Source organism: Homalodisca vitripennis, chromosome X (assembly GCF_021130785.1).
Source record: "Homalodisca vitripennis isolate AUS2020 chromosome X, UT_GWSS_2.1, whole genome shotgun sequence".
Classification (NCBI taxonomy): domain Eukaryota; kingdom Metazoa; phylum Arthropoda; class Insecta; order Hemiptera; family Cicadellidae; genus Homalodisca; species Homalodisca vitripennis.
The window spans coordinates 145,042,037-145,064,356 of record NC_060215.1 but is presented as its reverse complement, the minus strand read 5'-3'; the positions used below and the strand labels follow the sequence as shown (position 1 = coordinate 145,064,356).

Below are 22,320 nucleotides of genomic sequence, written 5' to 3'. Positions count from 1 at the left end.
GGACATTTGCCATCGTTATATGTTACACAAGGTATAATAACACAACGTTTCGAGGATTTGGAATCTATCCTCTTCGTCAGGTGGGGAATGTACATACAAAAATAAAGAACAGAAAGCAGAAAAAAAGAAGGAAAAAAGGGTTCTAAAATACCCAAATGCTGCTTGGAGTCCAGTCCAGGCGTTGTCACGGCAGAGAATGTCCCGAGCACAAGTTACACAAGAAACACAATCACACATCACACCACCACGGATGAAAGTGAGATACTGATGGTTGTAATGATTAAATGACAGTTGATATTTTAATATGTTGTAATCTTTGTAGTAAATTCAAAGTTAAGAGTCATTGTGATTATTTTAATGTCCCATTTCAATGTTAATTGACACTTACCTAAGATGACTTTTTTCGAGTATATGTGAAACAAATAGGACAAAACGTAATAATGTCATTAATATTATTAAAAATTTATATAGTCTTGTTTACACTTTTAGGACCTAAAACGTTTTACAAAATCAAGAATACGATTGACAATATGCTTGCTAGTGCACGATGAAACCAGTACAACGCTACAGCCCTTTCAGTTTTAAATCGTCCATTGTAGTAGTCATACACAAATTACGGATCTTTTGGAAGAAGTTCCACATCTGTAAACGGAATATTTTCCTTACTTTTCTCAACAAATTAGACCGAACTGAAATTTTGAATGTTGAGTGATAGTAGTGAAGAGGTGCCTCTACTCCATTGTTTAAGTCTAGACGTACCTACGACTAAAAAGACCGATGACTTTATCATTATTTCTATTTAACCCATGTATGTTGTATCAGTTATATAATAACGCCATGTGTTTGAGTTATTCCTGTTATTAACCTGATTATCAACACTCAACTTTCTATTTATTGCGAAACCGATTAGTTTGAAGAAACCTTCTCTGCGCAGTAATGTAGTAATTTTTATCACAGTTACGAAATAAAATTACGTAACAGAGTTTTTAATCCTAACACTATTCTAATGATATGTGCTTAACATTAGTAGTTTATGTGGAAAGTATTATTCAGTTGTGAGGTCAAACGCAAGAGAGTTCTTATCCTACTTTTCTCAATGTCTGCACTTTAATTTATTCCAAATTTGCAACGTTTTTCTCCCAAAAAATAAATGTGCCGGGTGTAATAGTAACTTGTGTGTAACAGCGTTGTAATTATGTATTACAATAAAAAGCCAAAAAAATAATTATGGTCTCTGCATAGCCACATTTTTCTACAGCGAAATTATCTATTATTTATTTAGGTTGTCGTTCCTATTTTGAGTGTCTTATTTATTTTTAAATTATAGTTGTATGTCCTGCTAACTTTTACTACGAGAAGCACAAGACTTTGTTGTGTACTGAAACCAACAGCGTGCTTGATCCAAACAGCTTCAATCACAGTGGTTGGAGAGAGCTGATGGTCGATCCTGGCCAGCCGCACTGCCTGCTCGGGAGGGGCAGGTTCGCCCTCAGCCTGTTGTAACGGCAACACTATAAAGGGTGTAAAAAAGTCCCGCACGGGCTTGATAATTCCCAAACGATTATAGGTAAACCAAATACAACTTGGTACATCATTACAACACCAATAAATCTACTTTTTGAAGTAACTACTATTTTTTTGTCATCTGGGGGGATGGCCCGTTTGGAGTCAGAAGCTTAAATGAAAGCATAGGTCGAGTAGTATATCAAATTAAAGGTCTATATTAGTAGAGTACAATGCCGCAAATCTAACCTGAAGAGATTTACTCTTTAAAAAGTTACACAGGTTTAAAGTCTTAAAAATTTACAATGTAGGTCCTGTTCTTTAGGTGGTTCAATATTCTTGTCTTGGCTAAAGCTGTGAATTTTAAACTTAGTAAATGAATACTGGACTAAATAAATAGTTTTTAAGGTAGTTAGTGACTCTTGAAATACAATGGAGGATGGTCTGACAATTTTAAAATACTGTACATCTTGAGCTATACTTACGTTGAACATTCCTCCTAACTCTTTGTAGGCCATCCTCCATTGGATGTTAAGAGTCACAAACTACCTTAAAAGCTATTTCTTCAGTCCAGTATTTATATACTAAGTTTAACTTCCACAACTTCAGCCAAAACAAGAATATTAAATCAGCTAGAACAGGACCTACATTGTAAATGTTTCAAAATTTAAACCTGTTTATATTTTTAAAGAGTTAACCTTTTCAGGTCGGATTTGTGGCATTGTACTCTACCAATATAGACCTTTAATTTGATGTACAACTCGACCTCGACCTACGCTTTCATTAAAGATTTTCTTCTGACTCCAACAGGTTCTCCCCCTGACATGAAAAAAAGTAGTTACTTCAAAAGGTATATTTATAAATGCAGTAATTATGTACCAAGTTTTATTGCTTTACCTGTAATCGTTCGGGAATTATCAAGCCCGAGCGGGAATTTTTTACACCCTGTCGGAACAAAAGGAATATTCCCACTGAGTTATCCATCCAGTAGTTTTATACATCGATGGTCTGCCCAGCCACCGTAATCTATCTCTACTACTAACAATTTGCCATGTCAATAGTATTGGAGTGGATGCACCTTTTCCATAGTATTAACAAATTTGCTCTTCAACAGCATCGTGAATATCTTGAAGATCCTGTTGTCGCAGACTTGACTCCTGAAATTTAAAATCAGCATCAGAATTCAGATGCTGCACGTAAGAGGAAGGTGAACTGGAGCTAAATTTAACATTCGCATTGAATCAACCATTCCCACCATAGCTGTTATGTGTAGAGGACTGTGTAGAATGATTTTAAAAAGTCACCTGTTCACATAAAAATACGTACAAGTTGAAAATATTTAAAAGTGAAGTCCAAAAATTGTTACTTAGTATTATTAAAAAGAGTGTGCTTAGTTGGAACGACAGTATTATACGTAAGTTAGATCATAATTGGCTGATTAATTTTTTATGCTTAACAACTGTATCTTGTATAGCATGTTTTGATTTATCAGTTGTTTTCAAGACTGTAATTAATTATAATAGCTAATTTAATATTTTTAATGCATTGTTTAAATGTTATAACAATGATTAGACAATTGATATTTTATAATTATCTAGTAGATAGTTCAAATGTAGTTGATACAATCAGACGGCAAAGATTGTAGAGCTTCTCTTATTAGGAGTAATCAAACAGATGGACTCAGGGTTTTTTTGTTCATGATTAGTTTATATAGAGCTTCCACACTACTAGACTCAGTAGCAATACAGTTTGTAGTATGTGATTTATTTTTACTCGCGCTGTTTTAGTTGAATGAAACAATTATTTAATATATAACTCATTTACAGTAAAAATGCAAAATTGTGGCAATGTCAAGTCGTTTGAAGTTTATAACATCACATAAAAAGTCATACAGATATTTAAGCACAGATATTTTCAGGACATTTGTTACATATTACATTTTGTCGTAATATACTTTAATATGCAAGTTGATTTAGGAAATACGCTATGCAGGTAGTCTATGCGGGAGCTTTTAAAGAGCATAATCTCTTTTAGTTACTTTCATCCATTTCGACAAAAACGACAGTTTACGAGCAGGTGGGGATATAAATCGCCACGTAGGCTGATTGAGAGACTATTTGTTTCACACTGCAACCACCACTTTACCTCACGATACATGACTACTACGTTTTTTATATTTTCGTAGAAACGACGCACAGTTTCAGAGCAGGTCGGGATATAAATCGCCAAACAGGCTGATTGAGAGACTATTTGTTTCACACTGCTGCCACCACTTTCACCTCACGATACATGACTACTTCGTTTTTTATATTTTCGCAGAAACGACGCACAGTTTTCCGAGCAGGTGGGATATAAATCACTACGTAGGCTGATTGAGAGACTATTTGTTTCACACTGCTGCCACCACTTTACCTCACGATACATGACTACTACGTTTTTTATATTTTCGCAGAAACGACGCACAGTTTCCGAGCAGGTCGGGATATAAATCGCCAAACAGGCTGACTGAGAGACTATTTGTTTCACACCGCTGCCACCACTTTACCTCACGATACATGACTACTTCGTTTTTTATCTTTTTGCACAAATTATGCTCACTTTCTGAGCAGGTCGGGTTGTAAATAATTATCACATATTTTCACTCAGGGAGTTGATATATTAGTGTTATTCTGGCGTAACGAAGCAATAAGTTCCCAAACATTAAGTTCAATTAGTAAAGAATTGTCCTTTGTGTGAAGTTTGTTTTTTGCGATGAAAGGATTGTTAAGGAAAAATGATTTCTCCAGACATTTGCCATCATTCAGAGATACAATACAATCAGTACACTACGTTTCGAGATCTGCAATGTGATGTCTTATTCGGGTAAATGCGTAAATTAACTAATGCATGACTAAAATCTAGGTTAAGGTAAACAAAACATACCAGAGCGTTGTTACACGCATAAATGATGATAAAGTGTCGTGTTTAATGTTAGTGTAGTAAATGGTTTGTATTTTAGAGGTGTGTTTACGTCTTTGCTCGTCTAAAGATTGTAATCTCCAAATACACGAGTTTCATTATTCAGGATGCCTGGCGATTTATTCTCATATCGATGGTAATATTCACTACTAGAATCGTTAAAGTTATCAATTGCTCATTACTTTTTAGCTGTAATATAATTAAAATAATTGTATTTTATGAAGAAAAAATACATCAATGATAAACATTAAAAAGATTTCTTCCAATAAACTCAGAGTAATAACTGGATAAGATAATATCAGGAAAAACGCAAAAGGAGACACGTTTCTGTACAGACGGAGAACATGATAAGTTGATGATAATCTTAAGTTGTAATTAATTATAGCTTAAGATTAAACTAAGTCCTAACGTAGGTGTTCAAAAAAGAAATATGTTGATAATTATTGTTTTGAGTTCACTAATATTAATATTTACTTACTACTATGGTCTGCTAGGAGATCGTAAATTCGGCTGCTTGATTTGTGGTGCACGTTGTGTGGTGTTAGGCAATTCGTCCACCAGCTCCCCAGGAGGGAGTCTTGTGGTTTGAATTGTGAGAGGGGGCAGAGACCCCTTTTGATCTCCCATTCCATCACTCCTTTCCTTTTTCATTCCTCATTTTTCTATTCCCTTAACAATGCTGTCAGAAAATGATATTGCCAAAAAAGTAACTCTGCAGTGATTAAGTATCGGAGTTTTCATGTTTCATATAACGAGAAAAGTAGATCACACGTTTATACCTTAATCCCTATTAAGCCCTTCAAATTAGATAATGAAGAACTGGTCCTCAGGTTTTTTTTACTTTGTATTTATTTAAATGAAGAAGAATATATCATTGCTAATACTGTAATCAAAGAGTTACATTTCTATTCACCGGGATCAATAATGAATAATATATTATTAGTCTATAATAAATAACTAATGAAGAATATATAATGGGTTGCGATAAATGTTATTGTTTGAAGTATGAGTGAATAGTACAAGTATGCAGTTAAAACGAGTAATAGTATGTGCATAACGTGGTACTCAGCTGAGTGCTGTTATTGTTTGAAGTATGAGTAAATAGTACAAGTATGCAGTTAAAACGAGTAATAGTATGTGCATAACGTGGTACTCGGCTGAGTGCTGTTATTGTTTGAAGTATGAGTAAATAGTACAAGTATGCAGTTCTTATGTGTAAATAGTATGCGCATAACGTGGTACTCAGCTGAGTGCTGTTATTGTTTGAAGTATGAGTAAATAGTACAAGTAAGCAGTTAAAACAGTTTTAAATAATCATTATAACCTTCATTAATTTTGAAAATTATTTTATGCTAACTTCTCCTTTCCAACAGAAATGGATTCATGCTTTATCTCAACAAAAAGTGATGCCAAAATTTCTTCCTCCATTTGCATTAATGGACCCATAAAACAGAGGTAATATTAAATCTCTTAACAGAGTGTTATGGTCAGTGAGTTCGCCTGTAATTAAAAACAATATGAACCTTTTTAAATGTTTGTTTGGGCTCATCATTGCATGGAAGCTTGTGATGTGTGTGAACATTGTGTAGAGAAAGTAAGTGTAGGTTTTTTATAAAAGAAAAATGATTTAAAAATTAATTTTCTAACAGATTATTGGTTAATTAATTAATTTGTGTGTGTAATGTATTAATTAATTCTGTAATTATTAATAATGACCAGTGATATGTAAAATATTCAGAATGTCTCCTTAATCTCTGTCAATCTTTTTAAATATTGTTCCTCGATCATAACGAGAATATTGTATTTTAAAATGCCGAAAACTCCCTCATTATTCTTAGCGCTGCACATTTTCCATTTGAAAATTTTTATATTACAAGGGAATATTGACGTAACTGACTGAAATTTAGTATGGGTCTTTATTATATGAAAACCTAATGAAAATAGTATTTTAAGTTTTTTCCGTTGTCTATTTGTGACATGTTGTATATTTAGAAAATTCTGTTGTGAAAAACATAACAACGTAATTGACTGTTGGTTGTATCACTTTACATTGTGAGTATATCAGTATTACCGTAAACGTTGAAGTAACCACTTTGGGTAGTAGTATCCATGCCAGGAGTGGGTGGTTGAAAGATGTGCAACAATACAAAACTGTCTTCTCTTTGTCTTCCTTCTTTATAATTTCCTTGCATTGTCAGGCTAATTAAACAGAGTTATATTTTATTTGCACTTAGAATAATATTTGGGTACTATGGTAACTACTTCTTGCGTATTAACCTATGTATAGCACACCTCAAATGCTACTGGTAGGGCATGGCCATCTTGAGGAAGTGCCTTCATGATCATCATGGGTTTTTGCTTAATGCGTATATCGATTCATCACTTGACTCACAGATTCAGGGATCTTTTCCTTACTTCAAACCTCCAACAATCCAAAATGATGTGTCTGGCACTCTCTTCAGGCTGATCACATTGTCTACACTTGCTCTACAGGGGGATCTAGAGTGTGTAATAATTTTCTAAAATGACCATGTTTAGTAATCGTCAGAAAGGTAAATCCAAACTCGAGGGTGTACTAAGTGTAGTCGAGTAGTATTGGAGATAGTGTAGGTAATTTGTATCTATACTCCACGGTTCACCTCTGTCAACAATACACAACTCGTGGCGGTGTACTAAGTGTAGCCGTGTAGTATGGGAGATAGTGTAGGTGATTTGTAACTATACTCCACGGCTCGCCTCTGACAGCAATACGCAAACTAGAGGCGGTGTACTAAGTGTAGCCGTGTAGTAAGGGGGATAGTGTAGGTGATTTGTAACTATACTCCACGGCCCGCCTCTGACAGCAATACGCAAACTAGAGGCAGTGTACTACGTGTCGTCGTGTAGTATGGGGGATAGTGTAGGTGATTTGTAACTATACTCCACGGCTCGCCTCTGACATCAATACACAACTCGTGGCGGTGTACTAAGTGTAGCCGTGTAGTAAGGGGGATAGTGTAGGTGATTTGTAAACTATACTCCACGGCTCGCCTCTGACAGCAATACGCAAACTCGAGGCGGTGTACTACGTGTCGTCGTGTAGTATGGGGGATAGTGTAGGTGATTTGTAACTATACTCCACGGCCCGCCTCTGACAGCAATACGCAAACTAGAGGCAGTGTACTACGTGTCGTCGTGTAGTATGGGGGATAGTGTAGGTGATTTGTAACTATACTCCACGGCTCGCCTCTGACATCAATACACAACTCGTGGCGGTGTACTAAGTGTAGCCGTGTAGTAAGGGGGATAGTGTAGGTGATTTGTAACTATACTCCACGGCTCGCCTCTGTCAGCAATACGCAAACTAGAGGCGGTGTACTACGTGTCGTCGTGTAGTATGGGGGATAGTGTAGGTGATTTGTAACTATACTCCACGGCTCGCCTCTGACAGCAATACGCAAACTCGTGGCGGTGTACTAAGTGTAGCCGTGTAGTATGGGGGATAGTGTAGGTGATTTGTAACTATACTCCACGGCTCGCCTCTGACAGCAATACGCAAACTAGAGGCGGTGTACTACGTGTAGTCGTGTAGTATGGGGGATAGTGTAGGTGATTTATTTGTAGGTATTCTCCGCGACCCGGTACTGCAAGCTAATACGCAAACTCTAGGCAGTATCCTACGTGTAGTCGTGTAGTATAATGGACAATGTATGCGATTTGTATCTATATTCCACGGCTCAGCGATGTCTAGCAATACACGAACTCGTGGCCGTGTACTACCCTCGTCTAAAAACATTATCCCGCTATCCACCGGTCACTGTTCGTACTTATCAAGGTAGCACTACATTACACTACACTGCACTACACTACAGTACAGGCCACAAAGCTGCAGCGGTGACGTCATAGCTACTGGGATCTGAACGAAGCTCGTCACCCTAGTTTCAATTGGAAACCAGTCTAGTACTCGACTTTATTGCTCTTCAATATCCACGCTTACTTAATGAATACAACTTTTTGTGAAATAAACTTTATTTCAATTCTCAAGACGACAGTATTGTTATGATTCTCAAAATACAAAGATTTCCAAAGATAAATTCTCTAATCTACACTTGTTGTTAATTTTGCATCACTAATGAAATGCATTATGTTAAACTATTATTTTGGATAAGATTATATTTATAAGCCCTTTTGCACTAATAAATGTGATTAAGGATAATGATTATTTTCTAATCACAATATTAAAATTAGAGAATAGTTTTTACCGTAGATTTGTTAATAATTTTAAAGTAGTTCTGTTGCACCAATATGCTTTGTTAATTTGTTCAATACATGAAAGTGATTAAATTTAACTTTATAGATAATTAGGGAAATTTAATAAAATTCATCCAATAAAATGTCAAGCTGTAATAAATTAATTTCAAACTCACAAAATATTACAAAACATCATGTGCATTTTCATCAGCTAATTTATTTTTTTCACAACTAATCGAATTCCCTTATCTTAGAATAACTTTTTTAAAACTATTTTAAAACTATTGTACACGCCTCTTAAAAGGTTTTCTTAATACTAAACCACACAATTCACAGTTGTTTAGGCCATCTAAATCTAAAAATTATAATATTGTCCAAATCAAGGTTTCCTTTTGGGTGTTATTGAACAATAACGTAAGTTCATACCGTTCAGAAAATATTTCTAGAAACACTATAGAGACTGTATTTGTTATATCTGGAACGTGCAACCCAAGTTTAAAAATAACAGCTCGTAAATTAGATGTAATATGAAATCCTTGAATGGTATGCTAGAATATTTAATTTCAAGGATTACAATTTATTCATTTTAGAGGGTATCCAATTAGCCCAAGTGCTTCAGCTGAGTTTATTTATAAATAGTGAATGTGCGAGGGTTGGGGAAAGCGTCAAATCCAAGAATGACCTAAAGAGGGACCTTTGGGAGTGCCGATGGCCGAGCGGTCTAAGTCGTTGAAATTTGGGTCTGAGTTAGAGATAACGCAGGTTCAAATCCTGTCTGTGACCGTTGCACTTTTTATCAGTACCATCGCTCTTGTACTGTATCGACTCTCCCCCTTATTCTGTTTGATAAGATCCTCGCACAGGCCAGTGGCCCATGAGGGCGGACAGAATAAGGCTTAAAAGGGGATCAGCCTCTACTTTTTTTTTTTTTTTAAAGGCGCATGAAGGTATATACGGCCCTGTATACCTTACATAGTACCGTGACACGGCGTCCACAAATTGCACCATAGAAACTCATCATATGATTTGTTAGGTAAAAGTACGAGTATGTCAGAAATGCCATACAACACGTAGTCTATCTTGATTAGTTTGCCGGCTACCTCTCTGTTTGTGATTTTGAGAAAAAATTGTTAAATTGGGGAAATATATAACAATCAAATTTTGCAAACTTTTAGTTGACTCGGGGTACACGATTATGAAAAAAATGTCCAGAGAATTATTATAGTAAGTTTTAAAATCGCGGTCTTTCAAAATGGTCGAACTGTAATAACTCAAAAAAGGAAGACTGTATGAAAATGTATAATTGTAAAATATGAGCTACTTTTGGATATAGATGTTAATAAGGTAAGTTTATTCCACTACGATGGATAATAAGTGATTAATATAACCTTTGCAGAGCCCGACCCCTCACTTAATATACACTTCAATGTTTTCATCTAATAACCGTGACTATTTATTTACTAACGGCAACTCAAATTTATAGAAAAAATACATGAATAAGAACATAAATGACGGGGGTGTTTCCTTACCTCGGAGATTCAAGGACCATTCAGCATTTTATGATGTATTTACTAAATGCCCTCCAATGCCCTCCGTTTGGAAGCCAAGTGTATTCTATCTTAAGGCAGCAAAGTAAGATACAGTGTACAGATGAACGTATCTTCCATTACTTCTCATTTACCTTGATGATTTGCTAGGAAACATTTCGTTATATAAGTTTACTCTCCGATTGACATTCCATCGGAGAAAATTATACGCCTTCTTAAAGCAGTGACGTAGGGTGGAATGAGTTCTTTAGCGGCCAACATTTTTAACATACTCATCTGGCACATTGTGTAGAATATTACACGTTGTTAAATCACTAAATAATGTTCTATTCTGTTTCCATTTGCACTGAATTACAAAATGATTTATTCTGTCGTTTATTTTCAATAATAATAAATAAGGTGTGGCAATGTTTGTATTTTTACCCATTATAGTTTATTCGTCTTTGAAATTTAAAAATGCCACAATTTTTACAATTAATTATTTATTGAATAATATTCGTTTTAAATTATTTTCATTTCAGCAGAAAGTAACACATATAAACAGGCATAATTAAGACCCCATACCTTTAACTGTTGCTGAATTATACATTTTTTAACAAAACAATGATAGGCGTTAAACGAACCGAAATAGACTAGGGTTAGAGGAACTATTTTGTTTGTTTCCACCTATTAAACCATATCCCAAAATATTCCCCCACTTTTTGAACACCCTGTATATACGTATACATGCTAATAAAAGTACATATAAAAATTACAATGTGATAGATTGAGAAAATATGTAATTTAAACTGTTTACAGACAATTTAATTGTCAATTGCTCCTAGGTCACTAAATCTGTAGAACAGGAGAAAAAAGTATTCGATAATCACTTTCGTTTGCGCTCCCAACATTGGAGAAACAAATTATGTCTTTATTGGACTGTCAGCCGTCACTGTGAGATTGGTATTGGAAGCTAGAGACGGTTTAGAGATAGAGACAGAGGGAGGGGATGGCTTAGAGAACACTAATATTTGAAAGATCCAATTCAATCATAATTAACGTATGTGACAGTTCTATATTACTGAGCTTCAATCGAACATATTGTGAAATTTCTTTGGAAGAAAGACAAATTCTGCTGTTCTACAGTTTCTTGCTAAAATACGGTGATATATGCGTAATACACATGTACATTTGGTTAAAATATTTTATTAACCGTGTCATCGCAGACTGGGATTAAATTGAAATGAATAAATAATGCATGAGAAGACTAAATATTACCAATATAAATAATATATTATCTCAATTATACTTTCAAACCCAATGCAAATAAACCGCTACCAAAAAGTTTTGGACTCAGAAATTTGTCAGAAAATATATCGTTAAAGATGGTTTGGATATTTAATTATTTACCCAAATGTGGTATCTAAACATAGCGAGATTTTCAGAAATTGAATATGAAACTTAGGATTACCATTTTCTGACATTAGTACTCGTATAACAGTGATTATTCATCATAGCTGTAAAGATAGATGTTTTGTTTTTATATTTTTTAAATTATCACTTTGATTGAAATAATTTATTATCTTGCAAACATTTGATAGTCCAACTCCTTTCTTCTGTTATATATTTCTGTTATTGCTTACATATCTCAGCACGTTATCAAAAGCGCATCCTATTGGGTAAATAAAACAATAATAATCTAAAATGTTTACATTACTACATGCAATTTTTAATACATTTACGTAAATATTAAAAAGTTTTGAAGTTTTAATCCCCTAAAATTTGTGATTCGACAAATAATAGTATTTGTCTACTACCCGATTATAAATTTATTAGGCTTTAAAATGGTATGCCATATGACCATAGTTAAGTATTCAGTTACCTACTTTTATCGGTTTTAATATTAAAAAAAACATGCAAGCTACAAAAAGATTAAAACAATTTAATAACAACTGTACTTAATTTTTATGTTTTATAAAACTGCGTCATAAAACAAGGATTTGAAGATTACAAAAAAGTAAAGAAGTTTCTAATAATTTGTGGATGCTAGTTACGGATTAATGGTCACATCCTTTATCAATGTTTCAATTCCTTATCTTATCACTTTCACCAGTATTGTACATTCATTCCTTATCTTGTTTTGTAAGACCAGTGTCCACATGAATTACTTCTACCTCCAATAAACTATTTTTCTGCTCAATTTAGTCAAGTGTAGGCTGCCATGGAGTTCACTACTCGAGAATACGCTGATATGCACTTTATTTACGGGTTTTGTGATGGAAATGCGCGTGCTGCACAAAGAGAGTATCAAGCTCGCTACCCTGATCGCCGACTTCCCAGTCATTCTGTGTTCTCAAGACTCCATCAACGTCTTGTGGAGGGAGGTACAGTTCACAAAAGACCTAACGAAGTAGGACACATTGTTCATGGTGTAGGATTAGATGAAATAGTTCTAAATTCAGTTCGGAATGATCCAGAAGTTAGTAGTAGACAACTTGCTAGAGACGTAGGTGTATCACATTGGAAGGTTTTGGACATTTTGCATAAGAATAAGTTCCATCAATACCATTTTACGCCTGTTCAAGGTCTGAAAGCAACTGATTATGCTCCTAGAATACAAATCTGTCGTTGGTTGCTAAACAGAGACATAGAGCAGCGTGATTTTTTTCGAAAAATCCTTTGGACTGATGAGTCATTGTTTACAAGAATTTTCAATTGTCATAATATGCACCACTGGGATCAACAAAAACCCACACCGCACCAGGGAACAATCCTTTCAAACGCGTTTTAGAATTAATGTTTGGTGTGGAGTCTTAGGTGACCAATTGATTGGCCCTCACATATTTGATGGAACTGTAAATGGAACAAACTACTTAGATTTTTTGCAACACGACCTACCTAACCTTCTACATGGTTTAAAAAATGTTGAAAGAGACGAGCTTATATTCCAGCAGGTTGGAGCCCTCCACATTTTATTGCAACAGTACGTCAATGGCTGACTGAAAACTATCCCGAGTGGATTATACGTGAGGGAACTGTCGCATGGCCTGCCCAATCTCCCGACCTTACACCTATGGACTTTTTTGTGTGGGTTTTTTTTAAGCAGAAAGTTTATTCCACCCCAGTAAATTCAGAAGAAGAATTACGAGGCAGAATTGGTCTGGCTGCTCAAAGGCTTCGGAAAAAACTGTCTTTTAAAATCACCGTAGGAGCAATGAGAAAGCGAGCAAGAGCTTGTGTGAGAAAAGAAAGTCGCCATTTTGAGAATGAACTGCAATGATTTTACTTTTAATGTTTTGTGTTCATGAGGTATTCTAATTTTCATTTACCTTATTGTTAATTGATTAAAGTTCCATTATAAAATATCTTTACTAATGCTCAAAGATTATGTTTATTATACCGTCTTATGACTACTCAGTGTTAACTTTTAACCTATAATGATTTTTTCAATGGCAAACGCCTCGGCAAAATAGTCGGTCATATGGCATACCATTTTAAAGCCTAATAAATGGCAAAGTTTTTAATATCACTTGACACATTCTTGTGTACAGGGTGTGGTAAAAAGATGGGGTTCAATGATATTTCAGTTTTTCTGAAACTTAGCAACTTTGCCATTTGAATCGACCTGAAGCTTAATTTTATTTTTCTTACCGTTTGAACCGATAACTTTTTCAAATTGAAAATTTAACGGAGAATCTAAAAATGATGTAGTTTGCTCACATATGTCTATTTGTTGATGAGAAATATCAGATTTACGTACAAAAGTACGGATTTTTTAGAAAAACTGAAAATAATTCATTTCAGACCTAATTTTTGGAGTTAGACTTTTTTATAACCGCCATTGTATCACATAATTTTTTAAATTATGTCCTCAGATAGAATGTAGTTCAGTTAGTTTAGCATGAAATTGAATTAGTATATTTACATATTATTATATTTATATATTTCTTATTTAATTATTTATTGTTACATGTGTTAAATGATATATTGTTGATTTGGTACGGTTATTGTTAAAATGTAATTGTTATTGTTAAGATTTTATTATTGTTATTGATGTGTTATTATTAGTTTAATTGTTGTTATTCTGTGTTGAGTTATTGATATAATGAATACCGACATGTATGTGTATATGTGTGTGTATGTATATATATATATGTATATATATATGCATGTGTGTATATATATGTATATATTGTATATGATCTACAGTAAGATGAGTTAGTGCACTCAGTTACAAGAAGGAAGGAAAAGTTATATATTTGTTATTTCATTATTATTTATTTATTACATGTGTTGAGTGATATATTGTTGTTTTGGTACGGTTATTGTTAAAATGTTATTGTTATTGCTAATATATTATTGTTATTGTTAAGATTTTATTATTATTATTGATGTGTTGCTAGTAGTTTAATTGCTGTTATTATGTATTGAGTTATTAACGCCATGAATAACGACATATATATTGTATATGTTCTACAGTAAAATAAGTTAGTGCACTCAGTAACAAGAAGGAAGGAAAAGTTAGAATTGGATTAGCTTACCCAGATAGAGGTTAGTTACACACAACACAATGCTTGTATCACTTGTATTAATTACCACACAATCACAACTATTGATTTTCACAACACAGCCACTTGTGACAGTTTAAACAAAATATAGGAAAACACAATATGGATAGGATAGTAAATTGTAAATGGATAGTTTAGTATTTATTTTTGATGAATTATGTCACTGAGTATCCAGAGTGACGCCGGCTAATGCATGACTGAATCAGGCACAATTTGGACAAACCTCTGTCTGAGAGCGAAACTGAACTTTGCTCTCTGAGCAGGTTAGACAACCAATGAAAATAAAATCACTGTTGGCCGGCGTTATTCAACAATATTTGGATATTCATAGAAACCTATCAGCTCTGGTACACGTCAGTAGTATTAAAAAAATAAATAAAATAAAAAGAAAACACTACAATTGGAGGCTCGATTTTAAATAACTACATAAGTTGCTGGACTCTAGATTAAGTGTATTAATATTGTTATTAGATTATATCACTGGCCACACTACTGGTAATAGTGGTCAGTAAATTCCGAAAAAGTTATTGTGAATTATACTTTGTAAATTATTGATGGAATAAAAATTATTATTATTATTATTATTATTATTACATTTACATTGCATTATAACCCAAAAAATTTTGTCACACCAAGAACCACTCACCCTGTATAATACATTGAAATTAATAGTATAACATTCCAGCCAATAAGTAACGATTACCTTTACTAGGGCTACTGTCTTTGTGGTAGGCCTACTCAACCAGTACCCCTGGCTGACAGGAAAATATTTCGGCACGGTCAACTTTTGAGAGTTAATATTGAAAATTTGAAATCCGTGAAAAATTATGCCAGATAGCACTGTTTTGATATTGACTTTAACTTAATGGGGGCGTGTATTCTGTACTGACCAACACCCTTTGTAACGTTTAACGGTGTAGGACTGTTAAATGTACGATGACGTCACTGATTGAGGGAGATTTCCCAGCAGTAACACCTGTAACAGAGATGCAGGCAACCAGCGTTACCAGCGCGATGCGGACCGACGTAACTGCTGAATGCGGGCTCGTTCATTAATGCAATACGCCTAGTGATGTAAACCTTACCTGTATTTCAGTTTACAATAAAATATAACGTTTAAGCTTTTATCAAATACTTTTAGTCTGATTAAATATTATAACACTTCCTGGGAAATAGAAAACTTTTTGTTCCTACAGAAACAGTGGTATAATTCTAAAAAAAAATAAACGTAAAAGTATCTCAAAAGAAATAAATTAGAAAGATTTGTGTGCAATTACAAAGTGCATTTTTTAGTAATTACAAGAGAGAAAGTAGCATTCTTTTACGATTTTACAATTTTTAAATGAGTAACATGTTTGCAAACTCTAATTTGAACACATTATACAACTAATAGGTGCGGTTACTTAACATCTTTGCCAGAAGATACCCTCCTGACACAGGAGTCGTAATGAATACTACTTATATCCTCTCAATCTCTAAATCAGGTTACCTAAAATCTATCATTTGCCAGAAGGAATCCCACCTACTACAATAAGTCGTAAAGAAATAACTTCTATATATTTTCATTGTTACATCTCCACTTTTATGGGGCACCAAAGTCCTCTCAGTCTGTAAATCAGGTTGGCTAAATCACACCTCTTCTACAGGTGATCCACCTACTATAATAAGTCGTACACAAATTACCCTTTTTATATTATCCTGGTTGATATCATAACTGAACGAATTGGGGTGGAGAAATGCACTTCCACTTATATGGGGCCCAAAATCGTCTCAGTTTGTAAATCAGGTTGGCTTAAATACCTACTACAGGAGTTGCAATGAAATAGCCCTTGTATATTTAGTCCTAGTGGGATACTCCTACGGGATGTTGTATGTGGTAGGGATACACTTCCACTTATATGGAGCCCAAAATCGTTTCAGTTTGTAAATCAAGTTGGCTTAAAATACATACTGAGAATAAATGAATTTAATGCGTTAATAGAAAACAATAAAAAATTACAAACTCGAATAAAAGGAATGTCGCTATCTGCCATGCTATATGATATCTAACATTAAAGAAATGAGCTTAAAAAAGTAAAAATGAATGTAAGAAAATGATAAACCAAAATTTACCTGATGTGTCTTCAAGATCAAACATGAAGTCACGAAATTGTAGTTGCCAGTCAAGTACACTATTGGGGTTGCGCGAATATTCTTCCCACATTTTGCACCACTCCTCATTCGTCACCTAAGGAAAAACAGGCAGAGTAAGTTTTATAAATTGAAATTTGGATCAAAGTATTACTATAAAAAGATTAGGGGTTGCCCTTATTTAAGTAAAGGTAGTAGTAATGAGGCGCACCATGGATAAACAAACTAAAATTAAACCTATTGTACTCAATAAGGAATATCGAGTATATAAAACGCTAAAGTAAATTAGAAAATTAATCCAAATTATTTGGCTTATATCATTACGAATTATCCTAAGATAATTTATCTTTGAAATATTGATGTAAGTAATTTTTCCAATGGTGTGCTGCAGCCGGTACGGCGTTTATCGTGAGATAATCGGATCAATATCGAGCGTTTCTGATACTTTGTGGGGTGACCGGTGAGCGATCCTGTCTTAGCAAGCAGATGGACTTCCCGTCCGTTAGTCACCTTTTTCCCGTGGGTTGTTAGAGAGGGCTTCTTAATCATAACTTCGCCTAGGAAATTAAGACTATCTAAACTTTCACTTTTTTAAATTTTAAAAAATTTTAATTTTTTAAGTTTGTGTATAATATTGTGTTTTATTGACTGAAGTTGATAGGAGTGTGGCGGTATTTACAGGCCGATACCCTCCGATTCGATTTTGCCTCGAATCCCTCGGCCACAAGCAGCTCACAGCCATATGAGGTGGAATCCGTTCCAGGGTTAGCTGATTCGCTTCGCTGCAGTTGGAGCTTCTCGCAGTGATAGGCACTAGGGTCAAAGCCGTTCAGCTCACCCTGCGCGCAATCCTGTGTGAGTAGGTACCTCTGTAGTCTATCTTGTCTTCGACGCAAAGCCAATGCCGGGTGACGTAACTCATTATCACCAACCCTCGATTTTACTACCCGTATCATTTTTGAACCATATTTACCATAGGAGTCATTAATCGATTACCTCTCGTGCATAGCAGGAGCCTGCCTAACGATTGTAAAAATGAATGTTGCACCCTTTTCCTGGACACTACCGCTCGAAAACTGTACATTGGTGGGTTTGTTCGAAAGAACTATGCACATGACCTACGCGGTAAAATGGCTATCCTATCGTGAACACGTAACATCCTTCCAAAGAAGGTCAGAAAATGTGACAAAGGCTAAATGCCGTCGTAGATTGTTCGTCCACGATCGACCAGATTTGCTAACCTGGGGTGGACTCCGTCGGCTGAGGTACAGCCATTGCTCACTCGTGGGTGGAAGTTACCTTCGGTCCACCGAAACGTTTGCAGCTCTGGAGAAGGATACGTACCTGAGGCGAGGAACTGTTTGGTGGGAAATTCCCGTTCCCACCTGGTTAAATTTGCTGCAATTGGTTCGTTTACAGGTGCGAGTTGATCTACCGACAACCTAGTCTGGCGCGATTTGTGTAAAGCACTAGCATTAACCTACTCACTAGGGGCTATATGTGAATTGCACGTTCACACAATTTATTGTGGATGGACGTCCGGCTCGATTTAACCCCGGAGATTGTACGACTACCGGAGACCTACGCGGTGGTGGAACGTCACTTCACTTCTCGTCCCGACCAAACTCTGATACTTTATAATAAATCAAATAAAGTCTAGCTATAAAGTAAAGCAAAAATTTTTCATTTTACCAGGCGAAGTTACGGCTAAGACACTCTCTCTAACATCTAACCTGCGGACCAACAGCTTAGAGATGACTTCCGAGCCACCACCAGTGGCCGGGCAGGTTGCTTGCAAGGACAGGATCGCTAAGCGGTCACTCATCCAAGCAGCAACCACGCTCGACGTTGCTTGATCCGGTTATCTCGCGATAACCACCGAACCCGCTACACTGCGCGGGTACGCCATTGGCAATATGACAAAGTCACGTCACGGAGTTGGGAGAAAGCTCTCGAGACCATTCAAACTGGAACGACGCCTCAGTGGAGTGTTTAACCGCTAAAACGGGCAAAAGTCAATTTTGAAACTTTTTGCTAATTCCTTACTCGGAAATGTTTTGACCACAGATAACTTCCCTATTAGCCAGGGTCGCTTCATTTCAATGAAAACTTTTACGTTTAGTTTTCCTCGGTGAGCAGTTTCAGTATTTATCTTTTATGCTAAAGCCCAAACTCCAAACCACGGATGGACAAATCAAGCAACTAAACATTGTTTTGTTATGTTTAACTGTGAAACGACAATTTCAAAACGGGAAAATTAATTCCTAATTTAATAAAGTTGTAACAATTCTCTTTTACGCCTAAACTTTATATTTAAAAAGCGATTCAACGTTAAAACTCATTACAATTCTATATTTAATATAACATACAACAGCCCCTTTTTAAAATTATAGTGCACTTATACCCCCTACGGCAATTACTTTAAGATTAAATGAACATGTTTATTGATTATTCCATATTCGGCTAAATTTTACAATCTTTTTAAATTACATTACATGGAATCTGATATTTCTGAAATATAACTTTTAATATCTGAAACAACTGCTAATATCATACAAGTTAAAAAACATCGGTCACTTTTGTCCGGTGTAAGCGGTTAAATAATCCATTGTACGACGAGTAGCTTGGCCTTGAAACGAAGTGCCGAAGCAGCGCAAAGTGCCGAAGAGTTCAGTGAGCGGAGAATTTAAACAAAATTCCGTTTAATAACAGTCATGGTCATAAAACTGAAAACTTTTATATGGTTTCTTATTTTCATTTTCCTTCTAAACTTAAATAAATAATAAACAGAATGAGTAGCTTCTACGATATAGCTTTCTACACTGTCTATTTATTTTAACATGAACAATTTCCTTAACTTGCACGATAAAAATATAATTTTTGTTGAACAACAGTGTTTTAATAGTATATACTACCTAGAATACCGCAAACAATAAAAATTACGTATAATCTTGTTTTAATAATACGTTATGCGTATTTTGACTTGTCTCAATGAAACATTTATGTTTTTTGTATAAATATAAGAAAGATTGGTATTTGTGAGGATGAAGAACTAGGGATTAAATAAAACTGGTTAAAAATGTTTATATTGCTGCTTTAATACATATTATGTGGATATTGTGTGTTCTTTAAATAAAAGTTGGAGACTAAACTGTCTCTATTGATTTACATATTATTTTACAAACACTTTTAAGAAGTACGCCATTTGCAACATGTAATAATATGCACAGCAAAAATCATAAAATATTATAGTACTATAACAACTAAAACACACAGTACAGTAGTAACAACTCAAACACACAAAAGTAAACTAAACAAAACACGTAGTAGTACATATATTATAGAACATATGAGATAGGTCAGATTCCGTTATATGCCTCCAACGCTTAAACTTTTTTCAATTAACTTAGAACGTTATAAAACGATGTAGTTGAGTAACAGAACTAACCTTCCATTAATCAACAAGCATTTCCAGATATTGCGGTCGGTATTGTTGTCGCTGTTATCTTATCTTTCTCGAGAATCCCAATTAAGGCAGGCCGCGCGGCATGACATGACTATTTAGGTTTTTTGCACGGTCCATAATTGCCTTTCCATTACAATTCAATTTATATTTCTGATCAGCCCCTCTAGAATTTGATATTTTACTGATAGGTTCTATCTCGAGGGATGTTTTTCTTTCGTTGACATCAGTGCAGGCTTCGGCAGCACCTCAATGTATTTTGTAAAACAAATATTTTATATTCACCTCCAAAAGGTGTCCTACTCCTAATAGTGAATTTGTTGCATAAATAATATTTAACACTCTTAATATTTTTGTTAGATAGCAAAATGTCGAATAACTTGCCATTTTTTACTAAAAAGTAAGGCCCTAGTCATTCTTGTACCGGATAAAATATTCTGCAATAAAATAAAAACAATCTTCTCTTATAAATACAATTTTTAATCAAGAGGGAATAAAATTTGTATATAAACAAACAAAAACTCGTATCTAAAATTATTTTTCATAAGTTTTATTATATTATGAAACAATTTATTAATATTCTGTGTGAAGTTTGGTTTATTTTTTCGTTCTAGAAATTGTAAGAGATGAAGGTATTAAAGTTTTTAAACTTAAATGTTTCAGATTGTGACATACAGACAGACAGTAAGCTAGCAGAGAAGCATTAGTCAGTGGCCAGTTCAGTTAAACTTTGTCTTGCTATTTTATCAGTCCAGACAAAATACCTGTCTTACTGACCAGTTCTATCCTTTCCATCTATACTGAGACAAAGCTTTAGACAAATAACTCTGCATCTAGATTCTCTCCTGTTACGATGTGTATGGAACTTGCTATAGGAATGAACCAATTGTGGGATTGTTGCTATGCCTTATATGTATCTTGATCAGAGTTATTATTGTACCAAAGAAAAATTCATTAATATTGCACCCCCTCTCAGCAGACTACACCTTGTAACACCTCACATGAAAGATGTTGCTGAACTACGAAATTTGATAAAAAAATATGACTATACGTTAGCTTGCTAAAATTTAAAGCTGCAAAATATTATTGTTTTGTAGACTGTCATTTTATAACTATTCATAGATTTTACGTGCTAAAAGATGAGGTATAGTTTGTTATGTTTCTACAATTTACTATAATTTCCGTACCGTTACTCCAATTTATACTTATTTTGTGCAAAGTTTTTGTCTTTCTAACTGCTTTAAAAAAACGGGTCATGCCACAAAGTTAAAATTACTTCAAATTTGTGGAATCGAAAATATTGTTTAAACATAAAAATTCTACACTGTTATATCATATAAATGAACAAATTATATCCAAAACAAAAATGTTTGTTACTGTTATTGATACTGATAATTAAAATTTTTGTCAGAGTAGGACGTTATTATCAAAACTATATTTTTAAGGTCAGAAACAGAATTAAAACTGTTATAAATTCATTGGTTTTGGTTCTAAAGTAGAGACATTGTTAGATAAAGACAATAATCCTTCCATATATTTACTAACAAAAATGTAAAACTGTAAGTGTTATACATATACCTGTTGATCATTGTCAGCATCGGCCTTTGCCTGTAAACCAATCCACACATTATTGAGTACGGTCTTAGTTTTCTCGTATTGTGGATCGCCCTTCTTCCATCCCCGCACCTTGCAGATGTTCTGGAACATTTTCAACATTATGGTTAAGCTCAGAGGAACGGTGAAAAGACAATTGGGAATTATATAAAAAATGCGTATTTGTTTGATTAAAGTTTGTTTTAAATGATGGAAGGGATGTTAAGGAGACAGAACTTTTCATCGTATAGTGTTACATGGATTCAGTAACACAACGTTTCGAGATCTGCAATCTGATCTCTTCCTCAGATGGATAACTAACCTGACACGTAAATACAATCTAGGTTAA

The 22,320-nt window shown here is 34.6% G+C and overlaps 1 protein-coding gene across 1 annotated transcript; it reads right to left on the bottom strand.

Annotated features, from left to right (window-relative positions):
• Positions 1–564: 564 nt before the first annotated feature.
• LOC124369656 lies at positions 565–22,106 on the bottom strand. The gene is made up of 4 exons (XM_046827708.1): positions 21,957–22,106; positions 16,898–17,012; positions 1,390–1,511; positions 565–642 (listed from the first exon to the last, which is right to left on the bottom strand). Exons 1-4 carry the CDS (start codon positions 22,092–22,094, stop codon positions 565–567), a joined length of 453 nt encoding a protein of 150 aa, XP_046683664.1. The 5' UTR covers positions 22,095–22,106.
• Positions 22,107–22,320: the final 214 nt, after the last annotated feature.